This window comes from Dermacentor silvarum, chromosome 2, assembly GCF_013339745.2.
Source record: "Dermacentor silvarum isolate Dsil-2018 chromosome 2, BIME_Dsil_1.4, whole genome shotgun sequence".
Lineage (NCBI taxonomy): Eukaryota > Metazoa > Arthropoda > Arachnida > Ixodida > Ixodidae > Dermacentor > Dermacentor silvarum.
In genome coordinates this window covers 233,824,049-233,839,878 of record NC_051155.1, presented here as the reverse complement: position 1 = coordinate 233,839,878, position 15,830 = coordinate 233,824,049, and the positions used below count along the sequence as shown (strand labels likewise).

General features: G+C 47.2%; 1 protein-coding gene across 2 annotated transcripts in view; it reads right to left on the bottom strand.

Annotated features, from left to right (window-relative positions):
* LOC119442871 (cell adhesion molecule-related/down-regulated by oncogenes) overlaps positions 1–15,830 on the bottom strand; it is a 312,322-nt gene that overhangs the window by 76,960 nt on the left and 219,532 nt on the right. For both annotated transcript variants that reach the window (XM_037707916.2, XM_037707915.2), the window contains exon 2: positions 1,618–1,811. In XM_037707916.2, the coding sequence (XP_037563844.1) occupies positions 1,618–1,811 (194 nt within the window). The remainder of the gene's footprint in view (positions 1–1,617; positions 1,812–15,830) is intronic.

Genomic DNA, 15,830 nt, shown 5'->3' with positions numbered 1-15,830 from the left:
CCGTTTACGCAGTCATTTGCTTCCAACTAAGTGAATTCTACAAGGACAACGCCAAATTCAGTTCGAAGCGGGCGGCCGGGACCGCCGCCAACACGGCGGCCAACGCGCGGCGGCGTTCGCCGCATGTATTGCAACACAGCAAACATCCTGCGTCGTGTCGCCGCGTCGTTACTTGACGCGTGAAGTTCGTCGAGAAAGTTCGCTCCATGTATCCCGGGCTTTAGTGTCATAATGCAGTACTTCTCTTTTCTGCTCATAGGCGGCGGCACCGCCCCGAGCAAGAGCGCGGGTACACGGAGGAGTGTTAGATATATAAGGCGCGTCTGTGTAGCTCTCTGCGAATGCGTTTGTGGCGCAATGGGTTAAACGCTCGGCGATCTATCGTCGCGGACCGAGAGGTCGTGGGTTCGATTCCCAAATTTTGCATGTTTGTGGAACTTTTTCTTCTGGTTTCTTTCTTTGTATTATGTTCTATGACGTATTTCCGTGACGGAAATACGTCAGTGAAGTCTTGGTGGACCCCGGAATAAAACACTTTCGTGTTAATACGTGAAACTATCTCCGAATAAAGCAACCCGCGTACTAGAAAATTTCACTAAAAGAGTGAACTCACCGAGTAGCTTACCCAAATAACACTACCTGTCCCCTTCATGTCACATTGTCAGTTCCTGCGATATTACAATATGCCAAATTTTGCGGGCTTTGTCTGTGGCGATAAACGGTACAAAACATGAGCTGCGAGCGTTTGCTTCCGGCATCCGTCAAGTTTGTCTGGCAGGGCATCTGCGTTCACTAGTGGTGCGATGCATAGTTCATATACATGTATGCTGCCGTTTTTCACTTGAGTGCATTGAAGCGCTAACGTGCCATGCCCTAAGTGAACGACACGTTCGCTTTCGCTGTACGCTATCGTGAAATAGGAGCCAGTGCACATAGAAAATCGAATTAGCAGTGCTTTCTTCACATGGCACTGAGACTGACGTTTCGCAAGAGTTCGCCGGAGAATCGGAAGCATCGCCCGATGCAAACTTACTATAAACAAAGGCATGGTGAGACGGGCGTCCTAACATCTGACGTGTACACCTTGAGCGAGACAGTTACGCTGTCCCTGTATACTCACAGACAACTTTCTGTGGCAATGAAGGGAAAGCTGCGGAGGCAAAGCGCGCAGAAGTGAGAGCGCTTCTGAAAAGAGTCGCGCGTTTTAATCCTCGGAAGTTTATGCTGGGGTAGAGAGAACACAAACCCCTTATTAACAACAGTTAAACAAGACAGAGCACACAACTGAGTGTTAAAGTTTACTTATTTTGCGTCTTTTTCCTTCCGCGTCGGGGCAAACTCGAAATCATCACTCGTGGAAGCTGTGTCGATTCAGCGTCTGTTCCGAGGAACCAAAAGCCCTGTCAAACGCTGCCGTACTACTTGGCGCGTTAACACATGTGCAGCATCCAGGCGCCGTAGCTTTCCCTTCATTGCCACAGAAAGTTGTCCGCGAGTATAGTAATCACGAGAAGCGGTGTGTGTTTTCCACTTAAATTTTTTTTTATCATGCACATTTATGTTTCAGTGTACGGAACACAGCGGACTAGTACGGCATCATCCGGCTTGGGCGCTTACCGTTCTGTCGCCCAGGTGGCGCACTTTGCAAGGCAGGAAGACTGCTTTGCCGGCGCTCGTGGTGACGTTCCTCGAGGTGCTGTTGTCAAAGTAGGGTGACGGCTCGGACGGGTCGGGCGCCCTCACGGATCTTCCACCCCCGGAGCGCAGCCGGTGTGAGTAATGCTTCGATCGGCTGTGCATCTCGGCCAATCCTGAAAAGCCGCAAGTAGAAGAAGAAAAAAAAAGACGCATGCCATTATTATATACACAAACGGAATGCAATGTGAGCTTCGGCATCACTCAATTGTAAATGCTTGGCGTTGCCTTGTGAGATAGACTGACTGACATAGTGTGGAGTAAATGTGCGCTTATCACGACCTGCTTTTAATGAATATTAAGCTATTGCTCAGGGCCGGTTAGTGCATTCCGCCAGTGCGATCAATTTACTCGAACACGATGAAAACGCCCATGTCACCTACCGCAGTGCCACAAATAAGGCGTCAGAAAGCGGCGCTATCATTCATGATCACCGGAGTAACCGGCGCCCGAAGTAAGTGTGCGGAACGTCCTGCCGAGAAACCAGTCATGTCTAGAAGCCGTTACAAATAACGCGGTGGCGAAGGGTGAATATATCTTTACAATATATGTGCCTGAACGTGAATGAAAAAACAAAGGCAGTGTCTGGAGATTGTAGACTCTAATGCAAAGGCTATGCTTCCACAAATATACAATACGGTATTATAGAACTGTCGGTTCCTGAAGGCCATACACGCACGAGCGCACAATACATCACTGAGAAGTTTTACGAGCCATCACGGTGACCCGTCCTATAAACAGCAAGAGCGTGAGTTCAATCCCTGACCGTGGCGCCTGCATTTGTTGGGGTGGAATGAAGTAAAGGTCACGCCTAGACTATAGCGCATTGTAAGTTAAACTATGTAATCAAAATTATTACGGACAACTCTACTACGCTGTCGCTTATATACACGGCGTAACTTCGTATGCATGTATTCATAAGGCTTCGTCATCACAGAGTGTGAGCACAGCTGAACGTGAAAATTACGAATAGTGCCCATTTATTCCCTGAAAGACGATTTCGTCCGGTAGTACTGGCACACGTTTCAAAGTCGCAGAAGTCATGGAAGCCTTTTCAAGGCAGCTCAGTCGAGAGCAACAGAAAAACTAACGCGGCGCTGTGTTTCTTCGTGTTTCCACCAAGAACTTGAGAGGCAACATTTTGCTCTCTTTTCCGACAACCGAGGACGAAATGAGACCCGCGGGGCTTTGGTACTTTGCGCGCTCCCTCCTGTATAGTGTCGCGAGTAAAACAGAGAATACTCTGGGAAAAAAATAAAATCTATCGTTTCACCGCGTCTCCAAATGTAGAAGGGATGGCGCACACATGAGACAAACTCAAGCCGAAAAATGAGCAAAATAAACGAGCAAACGCATGAAGACAACATCCAAGTGCCAGCGTGAGACGCCTGCTCCTATTAGTTTTCATTGAGCACAAAGTGCAGCCGCGCGGCTTCTGTTTTTACCTCTGCTCGCATTTATGCTTTCTTTTTTCATAGTTTTTCTCGCCAGATTCAGGGATCTCATTTTACAACATTCGGTTTCCCCTTTCCGTACGTATCGCACCCACAGCCCTTTCCTGTTTGTTGCTCAACGCAGCAGGAGAAGCGAGAGCCGAGGAAGAAAAGGCCTAGAGTCGCGCCCATCAGAGAAAAACATGTCCTGGCGGCTTTCGTCTGACACGCACGCCTTGGCTCGCACAGTGCGGTTGTCACCTTCTTGCAATTTATTGCTCTTCTTGCGCCGCACGAAGCTCAGCGCTTTATTTTCCTTTATCGCTAATCGCTTTGTCCTCTCGCAAGGCTGTTCCTTACGCAGAAGGTCGCGCTGTAAAGAACCCAGCTGCAAGAACCCAGGGCAGAAAAAGAAAAGTATCGTGAAGGCAGCGCGTTCCATATATATAGAGCCAAACAGATTTCGCGAGAGAAGTTTAAAGGCGAGGGGCGTTGAGCCAAACAAAATGTGACAGCAAACAGCAGCAGCGACACTGCTTCGGAGCAGCCCGTAGCAAACAGCGCGAAAAGAAAATAGAGGAGAAAAATCCACGCAGGCCAAGCGAGCGAGAGAGCGACTTGCCGATCCAAGCAAACATTTTCTTGCCGCTGCCGGGCTCCGTGGGGCGAGGAAATGCCCGCCTTCTCAATTAAACAATGATCCCCAAAGAGAGAGTCATCCGTTATTGTTAAAGGGGGCGCCTCCTCGCTTTTAGATCGAACGGAAGCTCGCGGCCGCGCGCACGCGCGCGCGCATAAGCGATTTGAAGAGCGCCGATAACACTCACTCCTAGCTCGGTCCCAGCGGCGGCAGCAAAATGCGATATCGCGAAAATATCGAAAGTGCAGAACGTAAAGATACAGGGCAAGGATGTAGGAAAGGAAGAAGAGTTGAGGGGAACGTGCGGGAGATTCTGGAACGTGAAGGAATAAAAAAAAGAATGTGCCAAAGGGAAGCGAAAACGGAAAAACTAAGCGAAGCCTAGTGAAGATTGTTGGACGGCCGGCGCGTCATAACAGGATAATCGCTGAATAAATAATATCGAACGCGAGCGCAGGGTGTGATAGCGAGAGAAGAGAAGACGGGAGAGCGACGGGATGGAGGATGAAGAGGAAGGCCCCCTCGAAATTTCACGCCAGCAGAAAGGAAGAAGGACCAGTCGCCTGTCGAGGGGCCGCCGCAGCTCGGGAGGAGAGAGCTGGTTGCCAGCGCTGGGCCTCGCTGCTGCCACTACCCTCGCTGGTGCTCCTACTGCTTCTGCTACCGCCGCTACCGCAGCCGCTGCTTGATCGAAGCGCTGCCACCGCGGGCTAAAGAAAGGAGGGCGCTAGTCCGTGCGTGAGCACTACTATACTCGGCTGCTGGCGAATGCTGGCTCAGCCGCCGGCTCCCGGGACGTCATTCAAGCGAACTTTAGGCATCACGTCTTCTCCTCTTTTTATCCCATACATACTCCCCCTCTTCAGCCCCCTTGTCTTCCTTCTCCCTCGCCTTTCAAGCCTGATCTTTCGAGTGAGAAAGGAAGTGGTATGGTCACATGCTGTTCCCTGTTTTCCTCTTCTTGTATTCGAAAAGCGCCAAGGACGGCTATAGAGCGGTGGCGTATAGCGAGCAAATAAAGAAAGAGAGAAGTTCTATAACGTGGAGAAAAAGTAATTGTTTATCGGACAGCTACGATTGTGTTTTTCTGAGCGCGTTCATCCGTGGTAGAGCTTTGACGCAACAACCTGGGAGCGCTAAGCGTACTCGTGTATGCGACAACACCAACGAAGCGTCAAATGCGTTTATAAAGGAACTCGATATTAGGCGTAGTTACCACCTGCAAGGCACGGGCTGTAGCGCAATCTTGGTAGAGGAGGAAAGGGATGAAAGCCTTTTATGCTCGTTTATAATTAGCGAGAAAGATCATCGGGGGTTGTGTAATAGCAGCTTGCATTTCGCAGAAATGAATAAAGACAAGCCATCTGAAGAAAAAAAAAGAAAGCATGCCACCGGAAAGAAAAGGGGAAAGCAGGGTTAGGTTATGAGCAAACGCTTTCTAGCGATGGTTTTCAGAGAGGGGTATGACAATGTTCATAGCCATGATTATATGCATTTCAAGTTTCGGCTTTGGGGTGCTTGTTGAAAGTCTTCTAGTGGAATGTCTGTTACACTCGAGCAGTTATCTCTAAAGAGCAAGCGTCGGTGTATGTTTAAGTGTGCCTTCGCTCTCTGTATATTTGTGCGTGCGTACGTGTGAGCGAAGTGGCTGAAATTACAAGGAAATCAAATATGTCACAACAATGATGACAATTGTGGATATGTATGAGGTTACAAAGGAAAACATACGTGTTTCTTTAGTATCTTCGTGCTCCAGTTGGGTGGATGACAATTTTCCCTTTCATTTATTGGACTTGTATATAATACAGTTTAGGTTATATTATTTTGGTCTATGTATTTGTGCTCCTGTATTTAACACTTAGCTAATGTATTTTCTTCTTTTTTATTTGTGTGCTCAATTATGTATTATGCAAATTATGTACTTATGTATTGCCACCCTTTATGTAATACCCCTGTCAAGGTATCTTTAAGGTATTAAATTGAAGAACTCAAGTTTGCAATTGACCATCCGGACAACTGAGGATCTTGTAAGTGAGTGACTACTACTTTCAGTTATCTTGGGCACCACAAGAATAGAAATTATAAAGAAAGGAAAAACAAGGGAACAGCACGTCACCAGAATGACATGCTGTGTCGTGTTCATTGAAGGAGAAATGCGTGATACTAAAGCATCTTGCAGTGCTTCAGAGAGATCGAAACTTGGCGAGACTGGCCAAACAATAAATCAAAACAACGAATTCATATATAGGCGTCCTAAAAACGATACACCGACACCCTAGCACACTTGCTCTTGGAATGCCCGTGGCATGAAGATAGCGAAATGCAGCCGGAAATGGACGCTAACCGAGCACCACAAGCAAACGAAGACCACCTATTCGAAACGTGGGAGGCCAAGCTCGCCCTCGGGGATCTGGAAGACCAACGACAACTCGTCGCCAGGGCCAAGAGGGCAGCCGAAGCCAGAGGGTTCCTGGACTAAGGAACCTTCCCACCTCAGGGTGACACCGGGCCTCGCTCGGGACGCTGTTTCACTAATAAACGTTTCTCTCTCTCTCTGTTGTTGTATTACTGCAAATTATTGTCTGCCCTATCCATTCGATCAGCAACTCGTGTCTCTGCAGAGCATCAATAGAGTGAAAAAAAGCATTCCCATCCCACTCAGTAAAGGCGGATGACCAGCGAAGCTGTGTATGTGGTGATTGACCGTTGCTCCAGTGAAACGTTCCAAGTTTGCGGGATCGGGGCCACAAGGACGGTTCGCATTTATTTCCGCCTCGCGGTCCTGGCGGGCAGCATGCTTACGCTTGGCGTCTGCGACGCGCTCATCGTCGGTGGTCTGTTTCCACCGCCGCCGCACCCATTCCCTTTTCTCATTGAAACCCCGGAGGTTTCAGTGGGCGCCACAAGACGGCGCTACGCTTTCGAGCGATGTACGTTTCAGCCGACGCGCAAGGTGGCGCTACGCTCCGGAGCAATGTACAACGGCGCTAAACGTAAACTTCATACAAAGGCACACACACGATTGTAAAAGAGAGACTAAGTTTTTTTTTTCTTTTTTTTTTAAGTGCGAAGCACTTTAGGGGCCGGGGCTGTCGGCGTCTAATGTGATGCCATGTCATCGTGGTCACGCACAAAAACAAGATCTGCCGAAAAGTCGCGTCTCGTTTCCTTGGTATATACCAAGATTGGCATGGAAGGGTACGAATGTATGACTCACCAGATGATACCATTTGTATGATATCATTTACAAATGGTATCATCTGCCCATTGATTATTACGCTGTAGTGCGTCATAGGCTTACGCGTAAATGCCACAAGTGCACATTTATCAGATGAAATCTCCAGGCCTTGATTTCGGGGATAGTGTGTAGTATGAGTGGCAGCTTTTTGGAGCCTGGCGCCCAGCTGTAAGCGTGTCACTCCGGACGCCCAAACGCATATGTCGTCCGCGTACATTGATAATTTAACTGGGCTTGGAAGGTGGTCAAGGAGACCAATCAGCGTAAGGTTAAACAACGTAGGGCTCAGTACGCCACCCTAGGGTACGCCACAGCAGGTGTAATGTAAAGAAGTGTGGGCGTCCTCGGCACTCACAAAGAAAGATCGCATAGAGAGATAGCTATGTATCCATAGGAACATCCGACCACCGAGGCCTTCCTCTTCGAGACCGGCGAAGATGGCTTCATGTATAACGTTGTCGTACGCCTCTTTGACGTCGAGTAACAAATAAGTGCACAGACGTTTACACCCGTTTTTGGTACTGAACGTAGGTCACTAGGTCGGCGACATTATCAATTGATGAGCGGCCACGTCGGAATCCTGCCATGGCATCTGGGTAGACGTTGTGGTATTCCAAGTACCACTCCGAGGTGTCCGAGGATCATCCTCTCCATCACTTTTCCCACACAGCTCGCCAGTGCAATCGGGCGATACGATGAAAGCTCCAACGGAGACTTTCCAAGCATCAGTAGCGGAACTACGCGACTAGCATTCCAGTTTGTGGGAAGTGTGCCAGCTCGGCAGGATTCATTATAGATTTCAAGAAGAACACTCCTCGCCCGCTCACCCAGATGACAAGAAGCTCTGTAAGAAATTCCGTCAGATCCCAATGATGACCTGCGTCTGCACAAAGCTAGCGCCGCCATGAGTTCATGGATTGAAAATGGTAGATCCATGTGGGGGTCACGTGGTGGTGGGAAGCTGATGGAACGTGATAAGTTGTTGGAAGCTGTGCGTTGCCTGGATAATCTGGCACAGAAGTCTTCTGCGACATCAGTATCTGGTCGTTTTTGAAAGAGGGCCAGAGCCTTGAATGGAGTCCGCTGTACGGGTAGCGTCCTGAGCCTTCGCACCGTCTTCTATAAGTGCCATAGGTCCTTGCGAGGGTCTAGCGATTCACAGAAAGCAGTCCAGCGTTGTCACTCTATCTTGTTTAACCGGAGCTGGATCTTTTATTGTAGGCGTCTAGCAGTCCGTAGATTGTCTATTGACTTCGTGCGTCGGTATCTGTGTTCGGCACGTCGCCGGATTATCGAAGTCGCTTTAATTCTATGTCAAATTTAGTTAATTTCGAAGAGCACATTAGAGTACGCGTACTCTCTCGCACTGTAGTCTTGATTATGTCTTCCAAATTATATAATAAATTACCCTGACACTCATCATCATCATCATCAGCCTATATTTTATGTCCACTGCAGGACGAAGGCCTCTCCCTGCGATCTCCAATTACCCCTGTCTTGCGCTAGCGTATTCCAACTTGCACCTGCAAATTTCCTAACTTCATTATCCCATCTAGTTTTCTGCTGACCTCGACTGTGCTTCCCTTCTCTTGGTATCCATTCTGTAACCCTAATGGTTCACCGGTTATCCATCCTACGCATTACATGGCCTGCCCAGCTCCATTTCTTCCGCTTAATGTCAACTAGAATATCGGCTATCCCCGTTTGTTCTCTGATCCACACCGCTCTCTTCCTGTCTCTTAACGTTAGTCCTAAGATTTTTCGTTCCATCGCTCTTTGTGCGGTCCTTAACTTGTTCTCGAGCTTCTTTGTTAACCTCCAAGTTTCTGCCCCATATGTTAGCACCGGTAGAATGCAATGATTGTACACTTTTCTTTTCAACGACAGTGGTAAGCTTTCAGTCAGGATTTGGTAATGCCTGCCGTATGCACTCCAACCCAATTTTATTCTTCTGTAAATTTCTTTCTCGTGATCAGGGTCCCCTGTGAGTAATTGACCTAGATAAACGTACTCCTTTAGAGACTCTAGAGGCTGACTGGCGATCCTGAATTCTTGTTCCCTTGCCAGGCTATCGAACATTATCTTTGTCTTCTGCATATTCATCTTCAACCCAATTCTTACACTTTCTCGATTAAGGTCCTCAATCATTTGTTGTAATTCGTCTCCATTGTTGCTGAATAGGACAATGTCATCTGCAAACCGAAGGTTGCTGAGATATTCGCCGTTGATCCTCACTCCTAAGCCTTCCCAGTCTAAGAGCTTGAATACTTCTTCTAAGCATGCAGTGAATAACATTGGAGAGATTGTGTCTCCTTGCCTGACCCCTTTCTTGATAGGTATCTTTCTACTTTTCTTGTGGAGAACCAAGGTAGCTGTGGAATCCTTGTAGATGTTTGCTAAGATATTCACCCTGACATTAGTCTTCCATAACAGACAGGAATTTGGGCCTAGTTCACTCTTCGGATGGTATCACTTAACTTCGACGACGAAAGTTCTCTGATCTTGACTAATGTGGGAATATGGTAACTGAAACGAACGCATAGACAACCTACGCGATATAGGATACGCGATACAACCTACACACGATATAGGAGAGACTATGAGGTTTTTTCTTTAAATTAAAGACGGATATGCCAATCGCAGCGCGCGTACTAGCGCTGACGCACTCACGTGGCCGCCAGGGTGAACTACGTCACGTAATTAAGAAGCAGTCACAATGTCCTGCGAGAACCGTGGTATGGTGCACAAGTTTTTTACGATCCCGATGTTTTAAAACGCCGCCATCCCGACGCGTCTAAATTGTTAATTTACTTCCATCTGTTGCTGTACGCAATCTCCAGGAACTTAGCCTATCACAGCTTCGCTGTAATAATTCCGAACGGTGCTCACTGCCATCACGCTCTCTCCCTCAGAGCTCCAGTATTCTAAAGAAACAGACGTCACCCTTGCTCTGACTCTCAGAAGCGTGTGTTATCGGCACGCTCCTTGTCCGCGCACTCACCGGTGTTCTGCGTCTCGGCAAGGCGAAATCAAAACACGCCAAGCGTCTCAACGTGCTCGCTTGCCCGCGAGGAGTTCGTAACTGGAAGGACCGCTCAGCGGCGTTCAATTGTGCATTAATGCTTTCCCATTCACAATTCATAAGAAGTTTTTAAGTGTTCTCGGACTTTTTTTCTCATCACAGACTCGTTTGTCCTTAGGCAAATAAAACGAATGCCTCAAGTAATAAATTTGGAGGACGTTTAACCTTCGCTTTATAGAGTGGAACGCGATAGTATTCAAAGATCCCTGACTGCTACTCATTGTTCCCGACGACTGCAGCTTATGCAACCGTAATGGTTACTGGCAAACACTGGCGGCGAACGCTATGCACGTAGGCGAGCTTTCTGGTGGAAACGCGGCCTCTTGCGTGGGCCGATCCCGGAGATGGTGCACAGCCACGCCAAAGAAATTACATCATTTTAATGATGTAATTTTGCAATTCTCGCACTTTTACTGTTTCAGTCGGAGAAGATTTAACATAACCCGCCGTGGTTGCTTAGTGGCTATGGTGTTGGGCTGCTGAGCACGAGGTCGCGGGATCAAATCCCGGCCACGGCGGCCGCATTTTGATGGGGGCGAAATTCGAAAACACCCGTGTACTTGATTTAGGCGCACGTTAAAGAACCGCAGGTGGTCTAAATTTCCGGAGTCCCCCACTACGGCGTGCCTCATAATCAGATCGTGGTTTTGGCACGTAAAACCCCATAACTTAATTTAATTTTTTTTAATATTTAACATAGAAGGCATGCGCTGTGGGTGTATTGTTTCATGATATTTGTTTGTGGATTGTCTTTCTAAAAATTCCGAGGAATAGCTTTGCCAAGAATGCAAAACATGGTATGAGCAACATTAATGATACAATGGTGTGGCATACCTAAACGTGGTTGGGAATGACTTTCTCGGCCACGGGTGCCAATGCCGACGCCGACGCCGTATTTTCTGCAACACGGAGCCCTAAACGCTATCGCGTTAATACAATTTAATGTCACTATTATTATTGCTAAATTAAGTTGTCCTGGTTATATTATGTCCTCTTCAGTATCCACAAAAAAAGGGTAATTAATAACTTGGAAATGCTTGTTTGCTTCTCGGGTTGCAGCAGACCGCTGTCACTCCTGTTCGTCTTTCTTTTTTTTTTAAATAAGCCAAGGTGGCGAAAAACAGATGACTGAAACATCCGCACTAATGAACGTCGAAAGAACCAGAAGAGTTGTGTTATGTCCCATAATTTTATTTACCATTGAATTTGTACCTATAGTTTTTGTCCCAGGGCTCTTTAGTTGCGGAATTGGTCATCGTGCAACAAATATTTTATATTTAATTTCCTCTGTGCCCTCATAATACGCATTGAGGCAAATGCCTCCTGAAATTACATTCACGGGGAAAGGAAAGTCTCTCTCCTTTTTTTTTTTAAATTCTCTTTTACGTTACAACATGCATAGCGGGATATTTGCATATGTCTCCTTTCTAACCGACGTACCGAGTTTGGATCACGATTATGTGGCCTAAAATAAAAGCATTTCCTGGTTTGTACAGGTCATGTGGACCCGCCGTATTGGTTCAGTGTAATGTGGCATCTTACTGTCGAGTCCCAGGCCATGGGATCGGTTCTCGGCCGCGGTGGTATTAAGTTTGCGGCAAAATGCAGGAAAACTTGTGCACTTGCATTCGTGCGCACGTTACATAACCCCAGGCGGTCAAAATTATTCCACAGCCCTTGACTAATGCACCCCTCAAAATCCACTGTGCACTTTGGGACGCCAAATCCTACAATTTATAAAGGTAATATGAGTGTGCAAGTGGCTTTGTCGATTAATATAAACGGCTAGAACTTTCAATCATATTTCAAATAGGCTGCCCTTGCTTTACTAATGCAAGTGAACACTTTTCAGGAGGCTAAGCAGGAGGATGGCGGGGGTATAGAGAGGGCAGCCTGCATTTGCTCAAAGCGGATGATGTGAGCGAAAATATGTCCCCGTCGACTGGCTGCGGTTAAGCTCTTTGATCGTTAGTGTCTGCGCGGAACAACGTTGACTAGAGGGAGACAGAAGACAGGGGAAAGGCAGGGAGTTTAACCATATGGGAAGATCCGGTTTGCTACCCTCCGCTGGGGTGAGAGGGGAGGGGGAGGTAAAGTGACAGAAAAGTAGAGATAGAGAAAGAAAGGAGCACAGGCACACAATCACAATCGGTCACAGGTGGCACAGCACAGTAGCACTTGCAGCACTATAAACATCTGTCCGGGCTACAGCCGCTTGTCCAAGTATGTTGCCCTTAAAGATTGCAGCAGTGCCCTCATCGCCCTCCGCGGTGATGGCTTGTGATGTCGGCATTCTAAAATAAGTTCCGCTGTTAGAGGTCTTTGGTAAAAACACGCTATCGCGTGTACGAGCAATCGTCTCTGTAAATTGTAGCGAGGACAGTCGCAGAGAAGGTGCTGAAGAGTCTCCTCGCTACCACAGTCATCACACGAGGCGTCGTCGGCTCATCCGATTCGGAATGCAAAAGACTTAGTAAAGGCCACTCCTAGCCATATTCGAAAAAGTAAGGTAGCTTCTCAACGGCAGAGTCCAGCTGGGATGCAAAGGCGTAGAGAGGAGTCTAAGTTGTGCAGCCGGTTGCTTTGAAAACTTCCTGCGTTCCACAGGGAGAAAGTGATATCCCGGGTGATCATTTGAAGTTTTCGAGAGGCACCTGCTTGGTCGCCTTGAAGAGCCGACCAAGCGTTATCGGCGTGTTCGTTTCCTATGACGCCACAGTGACTTGGAAGCCACTTAAATGTCACGTGGTGTCCTTTATCAGTCAGGGTATGGATTAGTTCTCTAATAACACCGTTGACTAGATGGGCAATCAGACTACCACGAGGCTTTGAGAAGTTTAAACGATGGCGGTTGAGTAATGTATATTGCAAACGTGTCAGCCGCAATTTCTATAACCACGTCCAAAGCTCCGCTCCGAATTGAGAGTTTTTGGGCAATCCTATGTATGTATCCGCATTTGGGAGGGACCAAAGGTAAAAACTTTTATTCTAATGTTCTAGTTGGTGTTAGTGCCTCTGCTACTGTGTGCGACCGAAGGGTTTCCAAGTATTTATGTGGCCGAGCTCGCTTTAACCTCTCGCGTGCATCTTGATAATTGATTTTAGTTCTAATAGCTTGTTTTTGTTCAGGAAGGTTGTTGGGATAAGCTCATTAAAAACGTTATTCTAACGTGGTACGAGTAAAACAGCTAATTAGTCAAGTTGCTAACGGTTAACATTTATGACAAACTAGCCAAAATAAGACGTTATGCTCACAAAAGAAAAAAAAAAACTGTGGCGCCACAATTATACATTTCAGTTGTTTCAGTCTTTGTCTCTCGGCGTTATCGTCACATTTATGAAAGACACTGCGATTTTACCTGTACAACCGACAAGTAATAGGAAATAAATAAAACTGAGTCTGAGGCTGCATCGAAGGAAAGTGAAATTATCAGAAGTGCAAGAAAACAAAGGTATTTGATGACATTGCATATAAGGTCAGTAAAAGGAAGTTGACAATTCAGGTATGTTTCTCCACTTTGGCTCCTTCTACAGAATGTATGAAGCCTCTTTCGAACTTGACACAACGTCTGCTGCTTATTTCTTTCACTCAGTCACAGTGTATTGATTGCAAGGTGCAGGTATATATAGCCCCAAAGGAAAGAACAAGGGACGGAATTTCGAAAAACAGATTTCTCGCACACATCTCGATGCGGGCTCACACAGCCAAGCTGCACCTTTCCCTACAGCTGTAGCATTCCCGCTGCGAACTGTACGTATATGTAAATACGACAGAGCGAGCAGCCGACGAGCAAACGCGACTCGCACACGATGCCAGCCAGGCAGAGCGCGTATGTTGCCTGAGACTCTGATATCACCACGGGTAGTCTGGCATTGGCGCGAGGCTCTGGGAAACCTCGAGGTTTTTTGCAAGTCAAACACAGAAAGCCTCCGCCGGGGGTTTCGCGCCAGTCGCGCCCAGCGTCTTCGAAGTCTCAGGAGCGCCACTCGGAAGAGATAGAGCAGCAACGTAATCCAGACACCGCCAGCTTTGCTTCTCCGAGATCTACTCCTCTAGCTTCCTTTTTTCTTTCATGCGCAACAAGTCTGGGTTTGTTTACTCTTCCGTAGCGTAAAGATAGACAACACTAAGCCCCGAGCCAGCGCGGAGCAGCCCTGCGCCGTAAACACCCGGCATAAACGAAGTGATTCAGTTGTTTACCTTCCCTGTAATATTTATTTTTAGGTGCTACAATTCCACATTTTCTCTCGCTATGTTTTCATTGTAGTTATCGCCCCTTTCCGTGTAATGTTGCAGCCACGCACAATGATGAGCAGGAGGAAAACGTTTATTGCTTACTGCAGGAGGACCTAGCCTTGCTAAAGCTGCCGGCGATTGCTCCACCCGAGTGCCACTTATCAAGTGTGGAAAAATCTGAAGCCCCGTCACAACACACACAAGAAAAACTAACGGCGAAAACGGAGTTCATCGGGGACACAACGCACCGCGCGCCCAATTCTGATGAAAGCTCTCGCGTTTTCTTCATCGCGATATGCATGGCTTCTCCATTCGCAATCATTAGTCGAGGCCCTTGAGGGAAAAACGTAGCAGGATATCACAATACGCTCGTTGTACCTTGCACCACAATGCTACGTGCCTTTCTACCTTCGTGTGTAGAGGAAGTTGCACACGTGGTATGCGGATGTAGATGCTACACACTCCTGAGGCTAAGGTCGTGTCGAAATCAAAATTCTCCACTGCTATTTTCGTGTGCCTTATAAAAGCCAGCTGGCTTATGTTTGCCGCCCTACGGCGGTAATCTTAAACTCGTGCACCAACTTCGTAGTGGAGTTGTTCCGCGCTTGCTGATTAAGCTGGTGCAGTTACATTTTAGAAAGCGAAACTAAGTGGCAAATAGCATGTTCTAAAGCAAATATGAAGAAAACTTGTTCGTGTCAAAGTGAGACATTCAGGCGTACTAAAGGGTACCTTGCATTCAGTGATGGCTCCCTATTTCCTGAAATTGGACGCTTTCTCTTCTTTTAAAGGGGCGAAACTTTACTAGTTCTCGCATTTCAATGCATCACCAAACGCCGCAAACGATCTTTACTTAAATATCGATTTCTCATAGCAGCCTACCTTTTCTGTGCATATATGCATGTATATATCTCGATGCATTCAGATAAACTTTATAGTAACGTGAGTAAAACTAGTACAGCGGAGATACGCGATGTAATACAAGAGAGTAGGATTGTGAGTTTCTCTCACAACACGAGGATGCCTGCAGCAGAATGTCGGGAATACATAACTGGAATTGACGATCCAGCTCCGCTGCTGTCGATACGCCAGCTTTCGCGTTTCCCTTTTTTATTTTCCTTTCCTCTATCGGTTACCTGTCGATATTTTGCCTTGCTCCATAACGGTCCTTCTTCGCTCGTCGTAGCAACCCGTGAATATTGGGGAAGCACTTAAACTTCCATGGTCGTGTTCTCGATGTGTTATTTCTTTGGGTATTTTTTTCCTTTCCCTTTTCAAGCGCCGTTATTTCTTACTCCGCCATTACGCCTTCACCTCGAACGGAGCCGGACGGCGAATATGAGCGGTGGAAACCACATTCCGCACTATCGGCACAGAGATTTTATGGCACTCATCATTCCATCTGTACTCATTCCATTTTGTTCCTCTATTCATTTCTATTTCATCCACCTTGTTTTCGGCCCGGGCACGTGCGTCTTCACATTCGAGTGCACCGCAAGAATTCT